Below are 22168 nucleotides of genomic sequence, written 5' to 3'. Positions count from 1 at the left end.
GAGGTGGATACTGTTTGGTATAGATACACATAACTTGCTCTGGCTTTTAAGAAACAGGAAAAAATACAGACATAAAATAAATAAATAATTACATGTGTGGGACATTTGGGTTGTAGGGGTGTACAGGCAGATTTCAGATATAAAATCTGTGATTAAATAACTAATGTATGCTCAGTGAAATAGAAAATTTTCTATTAAGTCAGTAGGCACATTGGAATGCTTGGGCATAGCAATATGGTGGCGCAGTGGCTTCACTGTTATGACATCATCAGCAATCCAGTTCTATATTATAAATCAGTAGTTGAGAGATGTAAATTAATTTTATTATTGTTTATTGTGCATGCAGATTATATTTTAAATTGTTATAAGTTGAATCATGGTTTCTGGTGAGTTGATTAAGACTAGTTTATTCTGTTTATATGCTTTAGACACATAGAACATATCCGTGTTTGTGCATCAGTGTCTGTATTGGGTGCTTTCGTTGCAAAACTTTAATGTAGGAAACTTATCAAAGATGTAATAAATATTTGTCAATCATATTCAACATGCAGGATCACAGAATGAAACACTGGTTAAAATAAACAGCCTTATTATTCTAACTTAATTGAATAAAAGCTAAAAATCTGCAATATGCTTTCACATATGGCTTCTTTTGAATGTTTGAGTGTGAATACCTTGATGATGTTAGAATTACGTACTAGTGACGTCATTATGTGAAGATGTAAAAGAACCACTGTATCGTTTTTTTGAACCGGTACATTGAAATGAACCATCTGAAAGAACCAGTTCACGGAAATGAATCGGACTTCCCATTGCTAGTCTGTATAAGCTGTGCATTTCCTGTACAGCTGATGTTTAATTTACTGCCCCCTGGAGAAAACAGGTGGCACTTCAAGCTTCAGTTGCTCAAATGGTTGGAATATTCCTTATTACGGTCCGAGGACAGTTATTTTTTATATAATTAATTGCACTGAATTTTAAATCGACAGCCCTAATATATACAAATATGTTTTTATCGACACTTGGCTGGTGCAAAGTAAGCTTTGCAGAAGGACACATCATATCAAACAAATAACTGCAATCGGATACTTATTAGTGTGAATTTATGTGGATCTGTCTCCTGAGGCATGCTGGCTAGTAGAACAGAACTAATCTGAATAACAGTGGCATGGCCCATTACACTTGATAAATCCAATCTGGTGCAAGTAAATACAAGCAGCAGACTCATACAAACTCGCCCTTTGGCATTGGTGAAGGAATGAGTGCGGTTTTGTTTCTCTGCAAATTACCAATCCATCCTCAAAATTAAGTTTCATTCATTTTGATTTGATTTCAGGCTCCACGTTGTGGGTATTAAACAGCTCTCTGTTCATAGAATTGCAGATTAAACAGCTGTATGGCAATTTGCAGAGCAGCTCTTTCAACACCCCTAAAATGGCAGCGCTTAACTGCGTCCTATCAGGGCAGTATTACTAAATGACAGAAAGCATTCAGAGAAATGTAAGTGCAGTGTAGTTCTAGCAGGAAGACTAGCAGCTGTACATCATCGCACCATTAGCTAGGTAACTCCTAGCCAATCACATGTAAGCCAATGCCTTCTAAGTCTGCTCACAATCTATCACATTGTGTTTCAGGATGCTAACATGGCAACATCATTCTATAGCACTGTCTGACGTCGAGTCCATTTCGCTCTCCGACTAGCTAATATCCAGCTATGGACACAGACTTATTCACTGCTTCTTACCTTTTATCCAGAATCAGCAGTCCTCGCACAACACACGTCTGCAAATTTCCGGATTCTGAGTGGGATCGTGTCCTCTCGGAATCATAATAGACATGTTCTGACCTCTCCAGGCCACAGGCGAACCAGTGCACAGAACACCTCTGGAAGCCCACCTTTCCTTCCCAACGACACCATCTCTTCATCTCAACTTCTACCCGCATCAAACCCATGGGGAGTAAACAATCAGCAAACCCGGATCTTCATCCATATCTCATTCACTTAGGAGATCTCCCTCAATCGAGCCACCACATCCTCATTCGGAATGCACGACCCGGCGTGGAAGGAGTGCGCTCCTCGCCAAGTCTGTCAAAATCATTGGCTCAGGCAGCAGCTGATTTCCATCAGAAATGATTTAAGTTCTTATCATATCCATCAAATGCATTCAGATTTAATAATGGGTCTAGGCCCTCTGTTGCCTGTGCTGTCTGTTCATCATAATACATCTGCATCAATATCAAAAGGCAATATTTTATGCACTCTCATAGTAATGGCAGGCAACCACACGCCCACAGCGCGATCACATGAGGGTAACTCGGTCAGGTTCATTCGCATGTCATTCACCGTATTGCATGCCCGAGTGTTCCCCATCGGGGAATTAATATCATTATTCAGGCAGAGATCATGAAGTGGGCACTATGAGGGAGCATGGCATCACAGTTTAATATAGCCTTCACTAAAGTCTTGTGAAAGGGTCCTTAGTGAAATAACTTATTTCGTTTGGTTCAACATCTCGAGCGATGTTCCTTACCCGAGCAACTTCAAGGTAGTGATGGGTTATTCATGAACGAATCTTTTATGTGACTTAGAAGAACGAGTAGTCTCAGAGAGTGATGTGCATTGCGCAACCTCCGTTCCTTTGTTACGTGAAAACCACATAGACACTGTACAGGAAACAGAAATGATTAGTTCACCTCTTGAGTCTTCTGGTCTGAGTCGTTCGTTCTTTTGTCACGTGACAGCTGTATACGCTATGCATTGCTCACACAGGAAACAGAGGTGATTGGTTCACCTCTCGAGTCTTCTGGTCCGAGTCGTTCATTCTTTTGTCACGTGACAGCCGTATACGCTGTGCGGTGGCGAAGGAACGAACGACTCGGGCAGGAGGATTCCAGATGTGAACTAATCTTTCTGTTTCTTATAATTTGTCCTTGGCTGCATTATAAACTTTTCCTTATTGGGACTATAATCAAAGGTTGCGTAAGTAGACGTGTTGGGGGGGATTTGGCTACTGAAAATGTAACATTTTAATTTAATTCTGCTCAAATGAACGAAATGACTTGAATAAAGATCTGTTCATTTTGCTGAACGAGACTCAAGTCAGTAAAATGATCCGATCTTCCCATCACTATTTCAAGGGCGCATTAATGCCGCTTCGGAAAACGCAGTGTTTTCTTACTCTATACATACTTCCACGTTCTCATCGGAAGCATCACTGTTGTGGCGCACCTCTGACATCTAGCGGTAGGCGCCGCACTGCATTCCTTATTTCATCAGATAATTTCATTACCTGGGGCATTCTGGTGTAAGTATACTGTTTACCTTGATAGGTGAATGAAAAAAGGTGTCTGCTCTCTTCTGCTAGAGGAATGCTGAAAAAGGCAGAACACAGATCAATCACAGTAAAATAATTGGCAGCAGGAGGAACATTAGTCAACAGCATATGTGGGTTTGGAACTTCTGCAGGCCAGTCTTCTACTACCTCATTAACTGCCCTCAAATCATGCACTAAACGCCATTTTTATCTATTTGCCTTAGCAACTGGCAGTATGGGTGTATTACAACAGCTCAATGTTTCAGTCAGTACCCCTGCCTTAAGCAATCCCTCAATAGTCTTTTTAATACCTTATACAGCCGCTTGTTTTAATGGATACTGCTGTTTTCTTGATGGTTGTGTTCCTGGTTTGATTTTGATTCTAATTGGATTAGCAGATTTCACTAAACCTACATCTGTGTCATGTTGAGACCACACTTCAACTGCTACTTGCTTTTCCATTTCCAACTTAATCCAGCTGTTTTTAAATCTGGCTTTTCTTTTTCTTTAGTAGTAACCACAACCCTTGGAGTACCTATCATGGCAGTAGCACATAAGATTTTTAAGTATGTTTTGTTTGGTGATTCAAAGATCAGAGGATTATCTGTTCCTTTCCATTTGACCTTCTCTGCTCTCTTCATCATTGGTCCTAATTCTTTGGCTGGCTTCCCTTACTTACATATAACGTAACATGTTGAGTTGAGTCTGACACTTGGAACCATTTTTCAATGAAACTACCTTTTTCTATTTGCAGTGCAGCTCCCTCTGGCCCTACAATTATGTACTGCGAATGTAATGGAACTTTTTGTTCTTTTGTGTCATTTAGCCACTTCTTTTCAAGCTCTGGGTCCCTGCTCTGATCATATATTAGGGTACAGTGATATTCAGTTTTTTGGCACACTTGATTCACAGAGCTGCACTTCAATGTATTTTCCCCATTTGTTTACTGTATCAACTACCTCTTTCCCTAAGTTTCCTAACCAATAGATGTTGGCTTGGAGTTCTTGGGGTTTTGTGACAGCCATTTGTTTGATTCCCCTGCTGTCTATGAATATTCCCTCTGGAGAGCACCATATTTGTAAGTTCATTTTACATATAGCATCTCTTCCTAACAGGTTGACAGGTGTCTGTTCTGATATTAGAATGGGAATTTTTATTTCTGTGTCTTTTACTCTTATGCTTACTGGAGCCGTCATTGGAATTAGCTGCGTTTGTCCTAAGAATCCTACTGTCTTTACATATTTTCCAGACATGGGGAGGTGAGAGGCATAATTTGGATTTATACACATGAACGTAGCTCCAGTATCTAGCATAACTGGTGTTATCTTGCCCTCTATTTTAACCTGCAGCATAGGTTCTTGATCAGCATCAGATGATATCATTGGAAGGTGACCCCTCCCCGTAGGATCCTCTGGGCAGCCCTAGTAGCCCTGTTGTGGTCCACGCCATGGGTTGAGTGGACCATGTGCTTGAGCTTGGTATTCTTGCTGCCAAGGATTACTGCTTGGGCTTGTTGGCTGGCCATTTAGCCATGGATTAACAGGGCTGTCTTTTTTGCTGTGTCCTGGCTGATTGCATCCCCAACATTCTCCTGGTAGTCCATAATTTCTTTGGCCGCTGTTCTGTCGCCCTCTTCCTCTTCCTCCTTGGGGCAGTCTATTCCAGTTTCTATTATTTGGCTGTTCTGGTTTTACATAGATTACCACTAGTGCTGGTGGCTGTGATGCACTTCCAGATATTGGTATTGCATTCTGAGTGACAGGCACAGGGGGCATTGATACAGGATGGGCAGCAGGTGTAGGAACATTTACAGGGGCCATCACCGCTGATTGTTCTTCTCCCTTCTCTTTCACCACAGCTTGAATCTTCTTCTTTTTTCCCAGCCAGCTCTTCGAGTTGCAGCTGTGTCAATTTTCTTTGTAGTTCTCTTTCTTGTTGTTTCAACTTTTCTTCATTCTTCCTGTGTTGTTCCACTGCATGAGCCACATGTTCGCAGAACTCCCTTTGTGTTTTGGAGTTCAGTCCAAATACATCTTCCAATTTGTCCTTCACTGGTGGTGGCATAGCATCCACTATGGTGGTTCTGAGCAGTGTTGTCATCACTGCATTGTTCTCCGGGTCTCTTTCCAGTTCTTGCTTTCATTTTCTCAGTTGTTTTTGGATATAGGCAGTGGGGTTTTCTGTCTCATCTACTGGTTTTCCTCGCAGTGATTTTGGATCCATTCGTGCTGGTAGTCTTTTCTTAGAACCGTCCATATTTTAGTGCGGCATTTGTCAAAAGGAACTCCGTCAACTCCTGTATTATCAATTGCTTGCCTCAGACCTACTTCACTGAGAATCTCATTCATCTTGGCTCCTCCCAGACATTTAGCTAGCAGGGCTTTGATGTCTCCAACAGCCAGGAGTTTCCCCATCGTCTCTTCCTCCACCATTCTAATCCATTTTCCTGCCCCTTCATGTATGTCTGGAAGTCAAGCTATCAGTCCATCGAGATCCTGGTTGGCCCATGGCACATACTGCTCTTGTTTTCCTTTTATTAAAATAGGACACTGCTTTGTCTGTTCACTTGCTGAATCCATGTAGATGAGATCATCGTTGCTGGATTGACTCAGAGAGCTCTACTCATCATCATCTTTTTCACACAGGTACCTGTCATTTGAATAATCATTAGCTAGGTCCATGTTGCTTGTGGCTCTTATCAATCTGCCCTTTTCACTTCTTTGCCACTTCAGTTTCTCTTTGGGTAGATCTTCAATAAGTAGTCTGCCTGCCACTTGTTTATATTCTTTCTTAGAGCTGCTTGAGGGGACTCTTGGTTTTGAGCATCTTTGTTTTTCTTGAGATCCTCTTTTTATTGATTTTATTCTAGCTTCATTCTTTTCTCTCAACACCTTCTTTCCAGTTTTTATTAACTCTTGTTGAAATCCTTCTACTATTTCATTGAACTCTCCCTCAGGTATAGACTCTTCTCTTAACATGCTCTCACCTTCTTCATTTTGTTTTGCTATTACTCCTGTTACGATGTGTAATAGGTCCTGATGAGTATAAAGTCTCCCTGTACTTTCACCTATTTGTGTTCCTCCCTCACTTTCTCTTGACCCCCTTTTGTCTTCATAAATTAATGCCTCCCTTCCTCTTTCTTCATTAATTCATCCTTGCACATCATCCTTTATTTCTACCTCACCTATTATATCTACTGATCCTTTTATGACAGGCATTTGACACTTTTCAATTTGCTCAAGGGGTGGAGCATATTGCAGAGGTCTTTCCATTTTTTCTTCATGTTTATCATCCAATGCTCTTTTTTGCTGTCTCTCATTTTTTAGTATTTGTATTCCATGATTTTAAGTAGCTGCAGTATCCCTTTCTCTTTGTCTCTTTTTTCTTCCCTCTTTTTTCCTTTGTCTTTAGCCTTATGGTTTTTTATTAATGCCTCCATTTCTCAACACATAGCTACATCAAATGTTCCCTCTGCTGGCCATTTTGTGTTCAACCCTTTTGTTCTGTTTTACCACTTTTTAGAAAAGTGATTTTCCTTATGATTTCTCTACATACTGGAAATTCTGTGCACATCTGTTCCACAGGTGTTAATGCCATTATTGTCTTTTATTAAAATGTGCTTTTTTGTTTTTATTAAACCTCTATAACCCCAGCTTGTTTTCACTATTAGCCTAACTTTCACCGGGTTGGTCAGACGAGGACCACTAAAAGTATCCGACCCTGACTTCCCCTGGGCTTTTGCTGGTTTGAGGACTTGTTACTGTTCTTTTAAGGAATTTTATTAGTTTTTCTCAGATATTTTAAAACAGCATTTGTTTGTTTTTCATTCAGTGGTTTTGTAGGTGATTCCTCTGCTCCTAACCTGCATGAGTTATTCTGCATCCAGATAATGTCCCTTCTTAAGGTAATTATATCAAAGCTCCATGGCTCTTCTACAGCAAACCAGCGGCCTGTGGCAGTTATTCCTCCTGCCCAGTGTATAAAAGTAAGAAATTGGGTTAATTCCACTTGACACCCTCCCATAGAGTCACAGAAACATTTAATTCACTTCTGTCACAATATTCTAAATGAAAGGGTTCAAGGAAGTTAATTAGGGTTTCCCTCTCATCTTTATTTAATATCCCCCTCCCTCTTTTTCCTCTCCTTCTACTTTTATTTGTATATGTTTCACTAATTATTTACAACTAAACAGTTGGACTTCTTTTATTTTTGCATAACTTATTCATTACAACAGTTGAGCTTCTTTTTATTTTTGCATAATTCACTCATTACAACAGTTCAACTTCTATTTATTTTTACATACTTCACTCAGTACAACAGCTGAATGCTAATAATCATTTATATTTTACAAGAGTGGGTTGGTAGATATGTTTAGTTTACTTGTCTCCTCTTTCCTCCATATATTTCTACCCACACATGTCGTATCTGTTCTGGCTCTCTTATGCCAATTCCTACTTCCACCCTTCCTATTGTCCCATTCGTGGTGTAGACTGGCATTATTTCTCCATCGCCGTTCCTGCCGAACAACACTCTACTTTCCCACTGCACTGGTCTTATGTCTGAACTGACATAAAGGCAAACATTCTTCAGGACAGATGCTCCTCCCTCTCCTGGTTTTTCTGTTGGGTGGATTCTGTAATATGGAATTTCACTTTTGAGATAAGGAATGTAAACTAAGTTGATTGGTATTCTTGTCTCTACCCTCATTTGTCCCCATTTGGTTGGGCTTAACATATAAAGTCCCTCCAATTGTTTTACCAATGGCTCAACTGTTAAATGCTTGCATACTATTGCTGTCCAATTTACCCATGGCCATTCGTATTCTATCTCCTTCAGATTTGTAATTCTGACCAATTTTTTCAGTAGTTCTTTCTTCTTTTGTTCTGTTAGTTCTTTTCTTTTTCCTGTATAATCCACATATTCAGATTCTCTCCAGAAGTGATTGCTGATCCCTCTAGTTTCTATTAATGTCTTTTCTAATTTTTCTTCTGCTTCATCTTGTCTTTGGGGAACTTCTTCTCTCTCATAACCTGTTAGTCTCTGCATTTTTCCTTAGTTGGGGAACACTGGAAAGAAAATAAAATTATTCTCTGTGCTTATCTATTTAATCATAATTTTCCCTTGATACACACACACACTAATTAGACTCTCTGCTCTTTCCTCTCAGCTTGTTCAACCCCCTCCCTCGTTCCCTCTCAGGGACATCACATCACATAATTAGTTTTGAGAGAGAAAGAGAGAGATCAAGTTTTTTATTTCTTTATCAACAATTGTGTTTCTTTGTCTGGATCACACCAGTTATAATTTGGATGATGTCCAAATAGTCGACACAGCCAATATCTTGGAACATTCTTAGTTCTTGGAATACTTTTTCTAACCTCTTTTACTATTTTTCCTTTATCCATTTTGTTTTGATCATATACAAAGTTCACACCTGTTTCTTTATATTACAGCACACTCAACTGCACGCTCACATACATAACACAATTTAGCGCAATCAGCAAAAGTACGCAACCCAGCCAACATAAGCACAGTATAATCAAAACCAGCAGCACATATGAACAGATGATGCAGTCAATTCCACACATACTCCAACACAACACATATAACAATTTCTCAGTGAACCTCTAAACTTTGCTCAGCCCAGGCTTTAAATACTTCAAAACTTCTTCAATGCCACTTCTGGCAACCTATATAGGATTTTCACATCCCATTTCTGGGAGGACCCACTTCTGGGTTTTCATACCACTTCTGCATGATCTGTAAATGCCTGTTCTCTCAGGGGTGCTGCTTTGAGGCGCAGTGTTATCACCAAATTACACTAACCCTCAGCCAGCTTGGGGCCTCTGTCTTAGTGCAGGCTCCCCTTCATCACTGGGGCTCCGCTGAGAGTGACATCCACAGAATTTTATCACACTTCAAATTACTTACAATATCTATTCATATTTGCATGCACAATATTTGAAATCTGGACCCCACTTTTTACCTTAGCCAGTTAGTAATTTAGTTAGGCTCGGACCGGCAAGGCTTTGCAGAACAACCACTTACTAGGTCAGACTTACATCAGATCACACAAAAACACTTTTTAAGCAAAGTGCTTACCTCAATTTTGGCACCAGTGGTTTTGTGCAATCCGTGCCAGTAGACCCTCCGTGGTTCCTCCACCCTCCTGGCCTAAGTTATGTCTAAGTTGTGTGACTACTATCATTCCCCAAAGTTTCATGTATCTAGGCCTAACGGTTTGGTCTGCACGATCAGTTTAAGGGGAGAATAATAATAATAAACATAGCTGCAAGTAGCAATTCTGGGGCCAAGCAGACCAATGGCAGAAAATGTGACTGCCAAATATCAACGCTTGAATGCTATATTCAAAGCGGTTTATAATCCATGAACCAAATTACTTGTAATGTAACAGAATTTCATTTCACTTTTGGCCAATTGGTGGTATTGCGACCTAATTTATATGGTATTGTCAGGCGGTGGTTATATTGGCACAATGTAAATTTTCATGTTTATTAACCAAAGCATTGAAAAGATACAACCTCAGATTCTTTTTGGCATCTTGGAATAAAATGTGTTGTTGCATTATAGGAGAATGGTTTGGTCTATCAAAAAGCTTTTGATAACTATTTGCAAGCATGGTGTAATGATGACGTAGGCCACATTTGGTAAAGGTCTGATGAACTAGGACTAGGACTAGTTTGCAAATGTAGACTTTGTTATGTAATCTCAAAAATTTCACGAATGATTTGACTGACACCAATGGTTCTTGAGGCAAAGATGCTCAAAATGAGCATACAAAACCATTAACATGCACGTAAAATGTAACAGCATCAACCGGTGGCCAATTTAATTGTCAAATTTTGAAAAAACCTCTCAGGCAAAGAGTCAAATATGTCCACCGTGTTTCATTTCGATCTGCCTTTGCTAACCTTGTCTAATAGCTGAATTGGCCATGTTGGCGGCCAATGGCAACCATGCTCCGCAAGCAGCAATACCGCGGTCAAGTCCATCATCGGCAGCTTGAGCAAACAAAGAAGCATGATGACAAGTTTCAAGACAAGATCAGATGAATGCTGTAGGAGGAGTTAGAAAAAGTATAATTTCAATGAAATTCAAAATGGTGGACAGGCAATAGGGCAGACCATGGGAAATATGGCATCATTGTCATAACCATAACTCAAGAAACTGGATGAGACCAGTCTCATGAACATAGGCCAAATTATTCGATTATAGGCCAAATTATTCATGAATTTAGGCCACACTATTAAGTAGTTATGAGCAATGAAAGCTATTTTTCATATTTCTTGACCAATAGGTGGCACTGTTCCGAAACTGCTCAGGTACCATCAGGGCTTGGTAGCTATCACATGCACCAAGTTTTGTGACTGTCCTCATGTTCAATGATGGCAACTCCCACAAAGACACTGCATGCAAATTTTGAAGTCAATCGGACCAACGGTTCTGTAGTTACAGCCATGTTCATGTTGCTTCCTGTTACCAAGTGGCCAAGCCCCACAACTTTTTCTATGTGTTCTCAGATTGAGCTTTTATATAAGTGTGTCAAATTTGGTGAAAATATTTCATTCCGTTTAAGAGTTATATCCATTTACATAAAAGCGAAGACAACTTTTAAAATTGTCTGCCTGTTTTTAGCCCTTAGAATCTAAATTATGCCATGTTCCTCCCTATATCAAAGAACTTGCTTACAGCTATTCTACTGGTGGTGGTTTTGTTCTGATTGGACGAATGAACTAGAAGCAAAGTATTTTCGGAACTAATTTTAAAATGGCAACAGGTCATAAGGCGAACCACTGCAAATGTGGTATTGTTGCATTCGGCAAGTCCTCAGGAACATAACAAGACCTGTCTCGTGAAAATAGACCAGCGCCATTAAAAGTTATAAGCTCACAAATTTATATGATTGCATTTTTTGGCCACAAGGTGGCGCCGGACCCAAACTTCTTAGACACCTTCAAGGCATAGTGCTGATGACACATGAAAAGTTTCGTAACAATAGTTACGAAAATTTCCGGGCAAATTGAATAAACGGCCTTGGATGAGTTTGAAAAAGTAGGTTTTCTGAAAATTCAAAATGGCAGAAAATCTAGTCGGGCAGAAACTGAAACCATGGTATGCTTTTGATTCGGCATAAGCCCACAAACCAGGGGAACATTTTTGTCTCTAGGACTTACGGTTCAAAAGTTATTAGCATAAACATGAGTGAAATTTTGGACTGTTGTTGGTGCTAGATGGTTTGAGATAAAGACTCCAAATTTGCTATGATATCACTTCAGACTGTCCTCTACATGTGTGCAAAATTTCATAATTTTCCCACGAACGGTTCTATGGGCTGCCATAGGAAACATATACAGAATAATAATAATAATAATAATAAATATAGCTACTAGCAGCAATTATCGGGCCCAAGCACAGGAATGGCATAAATTAGTGAAAACAGCATTTCTGTGAAGATTTTAGGCAAACTGCTCGAAAAATATGATATGCTTGTTAGAAATGTGAATAATTACTGGCTTCCACTGCTAACAATACTGTTGGGCCTCATGTATTCAGATAGAAGACAAAGGCAGGCCTAATACAGTCGTAAAAACCTAACTCAAGCCCCCACCTTCCAAGTCAAAATCAAATAAAGGGAGTCCAAAACAGACTACAAATCCATGAAGCCTTGCTCACTAAAGGATCGAACTCTCAACTCCTATTGGATGAGGCACACAACAGAATGTCCCTCAAACATGACATCATCAGGAGTTGAAATACCTCTGAAATGCTTCCGGGATTTGCTTCCAGCGACTTTGTTTGCAGCGTGTGGACGCAGCTCTTCGCTGCTCTCCGGTGCAACCTCGTGGCACAAGGAAGTAACGTCCGACTTGAAACTGTAGCCATACAATCTCCATCTTGCTGGACGAGTTGAGATTACTCTGTGTTTAACCGAACACTCTAACGGATCCGAAGGAGACCGCCGAGCAATTCGTATCTTCATCCGTTTGCCTACAGAAGTGAAGAGATTAAAGATTTCTCTTCCATCTTCAATCAAGTCGAAATTTCTGAGTTCTCCGCCAGCCTGCCGAGAATCAACAGCTGTACCGCCCGCCGACAGAGCGAGGAAACGGCCTCCCGTCATCACCTGAGCCTCAAGGAACCGGGTCAGAGTTAAAGGATGGAGGAACACATTCTACCTGTGTCCTCATGCGATTCAAGTAAGAGGTTTACGTCTGGGCAGAGATAGAATATTATAGTGTGTTATTCTTGTGTTTCAAGGTTTTTGCTTGTACAGTTTACGGACCGCCATGTCCGCTCATTATTAATACTCCGGGTATTAATTATCACAAATTTGTTTTGCTGTATTTTGGTCCAACCAAATTGGATTGTTGTGCAATTTCGCCATCGCAGGTGAGACAGCAACTGAGTTCATCCATTAAAGAGTCATTAACGAGCCCCGCTCGTAAAACCGCGTCTCTGAGTGATAAACTGAGAGCTGCTTTCTCTCCCACTATCGCGAAATCGGCTTTAGGGCTGTCACCTCTCTCTCTCTCTCTCTCTCTCTCTCTTTCTCGTAATAACCACACTGACACACACACACACTGTCACACACACACCTTATGTGTTATAGGATTATTTTATTTCCATATCTAATCATATCACTGTTTAGTTTGTAGTTGTAAGTCGGAAGTTTATTGACTGCATTGTATTAATTATTAATTGATATTACTGCATAAAAAACTTTGTTTATATTGCAAAGAGAAGTGTTTTGGTTTGTTTTGCATACGCCTGTGTCATGCTGACGGGATGTCAGTGCTCGGATTCAAACCTTCATTCATTGTTTTTTTTTTATATAATGCTTTGCAATAAAATAGTGTGTCCTTATATGTGGTTTGAGTGGTGTTTCTGAATTAGTTTTTCAAAAAATTTCTGAAATTACTTTTATTCACTCTTGCACCAATGGAGTTCTGATTTCATCCTGTGGCCACTTTTGGTACTGCACCTAGTAGATGTTTGATAAATGTTGGGGCTTTGTTCAGGAGCGGGTTTGGTTAATAGCAATAATTAATAATTATGAAAGAGAATTATGAATGATTAAAATCAGTAGAACATTGGTTAGAATCAACATTAGCTTATTAAGCCTTCAAATCAACAATCATCAAAGATAACTATCAATTATCAAAATCAATAGAATATTAATAAGAATTAATATTGCTGGGGCACCACCCTGGAATCAGGGATTAATAACCAGACAGTACAGCTGTCATGATTCACTGTTGTTTGCCTTGTGTTTCTCCCCTGCCATCTGCTCCTCCCGGACTACATTTCCCATAATTCCCTGTCCACATCACTGCCAGCTGTCCTTGATTGTCCTCACCTGTGTTTCATTAACTCATTAGACTTTGTGTATATAATGCCCTGTTGTTTGCTTGTTCTTTGTCAGTTGTAATGTGTTTTGACCTCCTGTGTATGACCAGTACCCATTGTGGATGTTTCCTTTGTTCCTGTGTTTTCCCATCGTGGATGTTTCTTTTGTTCCTGTGTTTACCCCGTTATTTTGTACTTTGTTTACTTCATTAAACTCTTTTTAGCCGCACTTAGATCCAGCTCTTGAGTGATTTCCTTCCTAACGTTACGTCAAATGTTACAATAGCAGTCTCAATATAGGATTGTTCTCTTTGGAAAGTCGACGCCCAGAGAACATCGACATTCAAAATGGACATGAATCTGAGCACTGACTTCCCCTGCCAGCCCTTGGCACAGCTGCATGCAGAACAATACCAAAACACTTCTCTTTAAAGTATAACAAAGTTTATTGATGCTGTAATATCAATTAATATTCAATACAATGCAGTCAATAAACTTCTGACTTCCAACTACAAACTAAAGAGTAACATGATTAGATATGGTAACAGATAAGCCTATAATACATGAGAGGAGGGTAGAGGTGTGTGTGTGTGTGTAAGGAGAGAAGGAGTGCACAAAATGGCGGGTGTGGCTCTTGTGGAGAGTGCACCACGTGAGTTTTCCAGCCAGAGAATGTGGGCGGAGAGACTGGTTAATGGCGTCTGCCCTTTTAACACGTGTCTCTGCTGGTACGTTAACTTAGGAACAAAGCTGAGCTCTATCGCCAAGTTATCTGTTAGCCAAATGTGTGTGCGGGTATGTTTGTGAGGGGTCGTGTGTGCGGTTAGTATGAGAGAACAGTGTGATGGCACCGAAGCCGGTTTAGCTATCATGGGAGAGATGGCAACTGTTAGTTTTATCACTCAGTGACGCGGCGAACGGCTCGTAATCCGTCCGCCACGGTCGTTGGTTCTTTAATGGATAAACTCAGTGTGCCGGTCTCACCTGTGCTGCCAGAAATGCACAAACAGCCCAGTGTGGTTGGACGACAGCACAGCAAATCTCATTCGTGCTAACAGTAAATTACAGTAATACCTTGAGTGTTATTAGCAGCAATGAGCGGACTTGGCGGTCCGTACAATGGACAAGCAATAACCTTGATACACAAGAATAACACACTATAATAATCTATCTCTGCCCAGATGTAAACCTCTTACTTGAGTCGCGTGAGGACGCGGGTAGAATGTGTGTTCTTTCGTCCGTCGTTTGACTCCGACTTGGTTCCTCGAAGCTCGAGTGATGACGGGAGGCCATTTCCTCGCTCTGTCGGTGGGCGGTACGGCGGCTGATTCTCGGCAGGTTGGTGGAGAAATCAGCAAAGTCGACTCGGTTGAAGAAGGAAGAGAAATCTTCTTTCTTCACTTCTGCAGGCAAAAGGGTGAGACGCGGATTGCTCAGCGGTCTCCTTCGGATCCATTAGCATGCTCGGTGAAACATGGAGAATCTCAGCTCGTTCAGCAAGATGGAGATTGTATGGCCAAAGTTCAGGTACGTACGTTACTTCCTTGGGCAGTGAGGCTACACCTGGCAGCAGCAGCGCTGCAACTAGACGCAGTGAATACTGTCGCTGGAAGCAAGGCTTAGGAGGAATCTCTGGGGTTTTATACATCAAACGTTAGACACAGTATACCCCACAGAATCTAAAGAGTCCAGTTTCGTGATTTTAGGACAAACCATTCAGAGGTAAAAACAAAAAATTTGTTGAATTTCGTTGAATTTGTTGAAGCGCCATTCAAAACACGGTTTGGTCTGTCAACATTCTTTTAATTACTTTTTGTCCTGAGTGTCACCAGATGAAGCACGTCAATTTTCTTGCAAATCGGACGTACGGGAAAGGACAGGTTCAGAAAAGTAGGTTTTTCTGAAAATTAAAAATGGCGGAAAATCTAGTTTGGCGGGTTCTATGGGTTGCCATAGGAAATGAATACAGAATAATAATAATAATAAATATAGTCGCAAGTGGCAATTATCAGGGTCCGAGCAGGTTTGGGAACCATAACAGTCAAATTTGAAAGAATAGATACTGTGCAGGCTGTGCATACACTTTGTATGAGCCTTTGGTAACCAATGTGTAGACACAGTTTGCAGTTCAAAACTTTGCAAGTCCACAAATATTTATCTTAAGCACTTTTTATAGACAAATATATATTTATATAACTTTTACAATCGTTGACTGGATTTTGGCACTTAGATTCAAAATGTTGCAATTTTCCATTAAAATATTATTGAACTTGCTTAGCATAAATCTTCTGGTAGTGGTTTCGTTCCAATCAGGTGAACGGCCTACAAATTATTCGTCTAAGATTTCACACCAAATCCAAAATGGCAACTGGCCATAGGGAAAACCATTGCAAATATGGTACTGTTGCACTTGGCACATCCCAAGAAATGTTAGGAGACCAGTCAAACATGGTCATAACAGTCATAAGCACCAGTGGAGAGAGTCAGCAGCTTCAAGTTCCTGGGTGTCCACATCACTGAGGAACTCACATGGTCCGTCCACACTGAAGTCGTTGTGAAGAAGGCTCATCATTTCCTCTTCTTCCTGAGACGGCTGAGGAAGTTTGGAATGAACCGCCACATCCTCACACGGTTCTACACCTGCACTGTGGAGAGCATCCTGACTGGCTGTATCTCCGCCTGGTACGGCAATAGCACCGCCCACAACCGCAAAGCACTGCAAAGGGTGGTGCGAACTGCCAGACACATCATCGGAGGTGAGCTTCCCTCCCTCCAGGAAATATATACAAGGCAGTGTGTGAAAAAAGCTCGGAGGATCATCAGAGACTCCAGCCGCCTGAGCCATGGGCTGTTCTCACTGCTACCATCAGGTAGGCGGTATCGCAGCATCAGGACCCGCACCAGCCGACTCCATGATAGCTTCTTCCCCCAAGCAAACAGACTTCTAAACTCTTGATCTCCCATGATCAAAATACATCAGCACTGCACTTTACTACCCTTACTCTTAAATCTCACACCGGACTGTCATAAATTATATTATTATTATTATATAATGTTCTCTCTTAACAACTGACTATCAACCGACAGCCTGAATGTCAATACAGTACAATACTGTACATTCTATATATATATATATATATATATATATATATATATATATATATATATATATATATATATATACTTTTTTTTAAATATATTTTTATTTTTAACTTTCATTGAATAATGTGTATCTATATAGTAAAAAAAAAAAAACAGCGTATTGTATACTGTACAGTGTATGTTATTATTTGTATATTGTTGAGTGTAATTATGTGTATAACAGATGTTTAAATTGTGTTGTGTTAATTTGATGTTATTGTAAATTGGTATATGTCTCATCACTGTCACGACTGCTATGTTGATCGGAACTGCACCCAAGAATTTCACACACCATTGCACTTGTGTATATGGCTGTGTGACAATAAAGTGATTTGATTTGATTTGATTTGATAACATAGTTTTAGTTGTTGCGCCCACTATAGGCGAAATTGCTCTAAACTTTGCATGCAGATTTTTAGTTGTAGCACCCTTATAGGCGAAATTAGTCAAAACTTTGCATGCATCCTCAAAAGGTTATTTTATCAAAGTATACAAAGTTTTAAGTTTGTGCTTTGTGTTTTGCAGATATAGGTCAGTTAGTCCAAATGAGCAAGGCCCAGGCAATTCATTGGCTTATATCTTCAAAACACTTTCACCAATCAAAATTCTTTTGATAACTTATTGCCAGCATAGTTTAGAGCTGACGTGTGCAAAATTTGGTGAAGATCAGATGAACGCCCTGGGAGGAGTTCGAAAAAGTATGTTTTTCAAAAAAATTCAAAATGGCGGAATAAGTTCATAGACTGCCAATAACATCTATTTTTAGAGTTTTACCCACAGATTCAGAGGAAAAAAATATTTTGATTCTAGCCCACATGGTTCCAGATTTAAAATAGAAAATGCAAAGGACCTTATTATAGCGCCACCTAGTGTCCAACAAGTGTGTTTGCTTTCCTGAGTAGTAGGTGCAATTATGAACCATCCCACTAATTCTGGGGTCTCTGCGATGTACGGTCTGATGCCCAGACACATTTAGGGCAGAAAAATAATAATAAGAAAATCCTACAAAAACAATAGGGTTCCAGCACTTCGTGCTTGGACCCCAAATAATAAAAATAATAAGAAGAAAATCCTACAAAAACAATAGGGTTCCAGCATTTCATGCTTGGTCCCCTAAAAATCCTAACAAAAACAATAGAGTTTCTAGCCCTTCAGGCTTGAACCCCTAAAGAACACTAAAAAACACAATAGGTGCCTATGCACCTTCGGTGCTTGGCCCCTAATAATAAAAATCCTGACAAATACAATAGGGTTTCAGCCCTTCAGGCTTGAACCCCTAATAAGAATAATAAGAAAATCAGAACAATACAATAGGGTTCCTTTGGAGCTTGGACCCCTAATAATAAGAAAATCCTAACGGATACAATAGGGTTCCAGCACCTTCGGTGCTTGGACCCCTAATAAGAAAATCCTAATGGATACAATAGGGTTCTAGCACCTTCTTTGCTTGGCCCCCTAATAAGAAAATCAGAACAAATACAATAGGGTTCCAGCACCAAAGGTGCTTGGACCCCTACAAATCCTGACAAATACAATAGGGTTTCAGCCCTTTGGGCTTGAACCCCTAATAAATAAATATTCATCATAACATTGTAAACATTATTATTTTAATACATTCCTTTTTTGGGGGGGGGGGGGGGGGGGGGTCCGGTTTTTTCCTGTGAAATGAGACCAATATTTTGCAATTACAGTAGTCCACTGTATAGTACGTGTGTAAGGTGAGCTTGTAAATTTTGGTGTGAAAAATTGCAAGCAGCAGCCAAAATATGCAATTAATGAGTTAAAGAGATTAAATAAATAAATAAATAAATAAATGTTACTCTCATATTCAGTATTATCATGTCATACTTTTTTGTTCCTCACAGATGCATTTGTTGGTGGAGTGATCGGCCTGCTCTTCGCCTACATCTGTTATCGGCAGCACTACCCGCCGTTCCTGCACATAGACTGTCATCTGCCTTATGCCAGCCTGACTGCAGCTGCTGCTCAGAACATCCCCCCCGCCCAGGATCAACTTCAGCCCACTGACAATGCCACCAGCCTGCCCCTGGAGGGCATGACAGAGGGTCCCGTATGACTAATAGAGACTACCAGAGCCTCACCACCCCCTGACACCCACCCACACCACTGTAGTATTAACCACACTTGACTGACACTTTGACATTCCAGTGAGTTGCACCACTCCATTTCCCTTTGTTTTCTTTTTTACCTCCTGGAAAAACTGTGCTGGAGCCCTGTTCATTATGCACCAATTGGTTTTACAGAATGAGTTACTGTGAGGGAAATTCACTAATGTTAGATCTTCTTGTATTTGGCTGACCAGATATCGGGTGGCTCTCCAATGTATCAGAGTTCTTCTAATACATAAAGAAGAGTAAACCAGACCAAGTGCTTGTGGGGAAAATAGTTTATTGATGTCAATTTTGTAGCATAGCTCTTCTGAATCATAACCCAAAGTGTGTCTGTGTGACAGAAGTTTATACCTAAAAAACAATAGTGTTAGCACCTCCTTGAAAGGCCCCTAATAAACAAGACATACAGGATATCTTTATATGTTCCCCCTGGGAGAGGTTGATTGCTCTGAGTTTCTGGCCCCCAATAAACCAGATATACAGGATATCGCCATATGTTCTTCCTGGGAGGGGTTGATTACTCTTGAGTTTCTGGCCCCTTTGGTTCACACCTTTACTCTAACAATTTAGAAATTATACAGACTAAAGTTTATTAAAATACACAAAATCACAGTTTTGTTTTTTTTTTTTTGTTTTTTTTGGCAATTTCAAGCATTGTATAGCCTTCATTCCTCAAAACAATGATTGACTGAAGAAAGCAGTTTCTTTTTTTGCCATTTTTGACCTAATATTGACCCTAATACATGCCAGTCTATTGCATACTGTGGCAACTCAAAAATAAACACAAAGACAATGTTAAGATTCATTTAACAAACCAAATAGCTTTCAACTGTGTTTGATATAAGGGAAAGTGATTTTCTAGTGCGAAATTAGCAATTTAACATGATTACTCAAGGATAAGGTGTTGGAGTGATGGTTGCTGGAAATGGGCCTGTCTAGATTTGATCAAAAATTACATTTTTCAAATAGTGATGGTGCTGTTTTTTTACATCAGTAATGTCCTGACTATACTTTGTGATCAGTTGAATGCCACTTTGGTGAATTAAAGTACCAATTTCCTTCCGAATCAGCAAAATCTATACATTATTCCAAACTTTTGGCTGCAAGTGTAGACTTGCATCTGACCACTTTTTTGCAGTACCTCCACAATACTGAAAAGATGCCTTCTAAGGCAGCATTATATGTATCCTTTGTTAAGAAGGCAATCCCAGAAAGCATTGCGACAAAATCTGTATAATATATACACTATATTGCCAAAAGTATTCGCTCATCTGCCTTTAGACGCATATGAACTTAAGTGACATCCCATTTTTAATCCATAGGGTTTAATATGATGTTGGCCCACCCTTTGCAGCTATAACAGCTTCAACTCTTCTGGGAAGGCTTTCCACAAGGTTTAGGAGTGTGTTTATGGGAATTTTTGACCATTCTTCCAGAAGCGCATTTGTGAGGTCAGACACTAATATTGGACGAGAAGGCCTGGCTCGCAGTCTTCGCTCTAATTCATCCCAAAGGTGCTCTATCGGGTTGAGGTCAGGACTCTGTGCAGGCCAGTCAAGTTCTTCCACACCAAACTCGCTCATCCATGTCTTTATGGACCTTGCTTTGTGCACTGGTGTGCAGTCATGTTGGAACAGGAAGGGGCCATCCCCAAACTGTTCCCACAAAGTTGGGAGCAAGGAATTGTCCAAAATCTCTTGGTATGCTGAAGCATTCATAGTTCCTTCCACTGGAACTAAGGGGCCAAGCCCAGCTCCTGAAAAACAACCCCACACCATAATCCCCCTCCACCAAACTTCACAGTTGGCACAATGCAGTCAGACAAGTACCGTTCTCCTGGCAACCGCCAAACCCATACTCGTCCATCAGATTGCAAGATGGAGAAGCATGATTTGTCACTTCAGAGAACGCATCTGCACTGCTCTAGAGTCCAGTGGCAGCGTGCTTTACACCACTTCATCCGACGCTTTGCATTGCACTTGGTGATGTATGGCTTGGATGCAGCTGCTCAGCCATGGAAACCCATTCCATGAAGCTCTCTACGCACTGTTCTTGAGCTAATCTGAAGGCCAGATGAACTTTGGAGGTCTGTAGCGATTGACTCTGCAGAAAGTTGGCGACCTCTGCGCACTATGCGCCTCAGCATCCGCTGACCCCGCTCTGTCATTTTACGTGGCCTACCACTTCGTGGCTGAGTTGCTGTCATTCCCAATCGCTTCCACTTTGTTATAATACCACTGACAGTTGACTGTGGAATATTTAGTAGCGAGGAAATTTCACGACTGGACTTGTTGCACAGGTGGCATCCTATCACAGTACCACACTGGAATTCACTGAGCTCCTGAGAGCGGCCCATTCTTTCACAAATGTTTGTAGAAGCAGTCTGCATGCCTAGGTGCTTCATTTTATACACCTGTGGCCATGAAAGTGATTGGAACACCTGAATTAAATTATTTGGATGGGCGAGCGAATACTTTTGGCAATATAGTGTATATATATTCAAGATGGGGTATGAAGCATGAGGAATGTTGATTATAAATATACAGTTCATCCGGAAAGTATTCACAGCGCTTCACTTTTTCCACATTTTGTTATGTAACAGCCTTATTCCAGAATGGATTAAATTCATTATTTTCCTCAAAATTCTACAAACAATACCCCAAAATGACAATGTGAAAGAAGTTTGTTTGAAATCTTTGCAAATTTATTAAAAATAAAAAACTGAAAAAAATCACATGTACATAAGTATTCACAGCCTTTGCTCAATACTTTGTTGTAGCAACTTTGGCACCAATTAGAGCCTCAAGTCTTTTTGAGTATGATGCTACAAGCTTGGCACACCTATTTTGGGGCAGTTTCTCCCATTCTTCTTTGCAGGACCTCTCAAGCTCCATCAGGTTGGATGGGGAGCGTCGATGCACAGCCATTTTCAGATCTCTCCAGAGATGTTCAATCGGGTTCAAGTCTGGGCTCTGGCTGGGCATTCAAGGACTTTCACAGAGTTGTCCCGTAGCCACTCCTTTGTTATCTTAGCTGTGTGCTTAGGGTCGTTGTCCTGTTGGAAGATGAACCTTCGCCCTAGTCTGAGGTCCAGAATGCTCTGGAGCAGGTTTTTATCAAGGATGTCTCTGTACATTGCTGCATTTATCTTTCCCTCGATCCCGACTAGTCTCCCAGTTCCTGCCGCTGAAAAACATCCCCACAGCATGATGC

The 22168-nt window shown here is 40.5% G+C and overlaps 1 protein-coding gene across 1 annotated transcript in view; it reads left to right on the top strand.

Annotated features, from left to right (window-relative positions):
• The window catches only part of plpp4 (phospholipid phosphatase 4), a 201472-nt gene extending 182270 nt beyond the window's left edge, over window positions 1-19202 (top strand). The window contains exon 7 of the mRNA XM_051650909.1: window positions 18689-19202. Within this exon, the coding sequence (XP_051506869.1) occupies window positions 18689-18900 (212 nt within the window). The 3' untranslated portion in view covers window positions 18901-19202. The remainder of the gene's footprint in view (window positions 1-18688) is intronic.
• Window positions 19203-22168: the final 2966 nt, after the last annotated feature.

The sequence above is a fragment of the Myxocyprinus asiaticus genome, chromosome 23 (assembly GCF_019703515.2).
Source record: "Myxocyprinus asiaticus isolate MX2 ecotype Aquarium Trade chromosome 23, UBuf_Myxa_2, whole genome shotgun sequence".
Classification (NCBI taxonomy): Eukaryota; Metazoa; Chordata; class Actinopteri; order Cypriniformes; family Catostomidae; genus Myxocyprinus; species Myxocyprinus asiaticus.
This window is presented reverse-complemented; position numbering and strand designations above follow the sequence as displayed.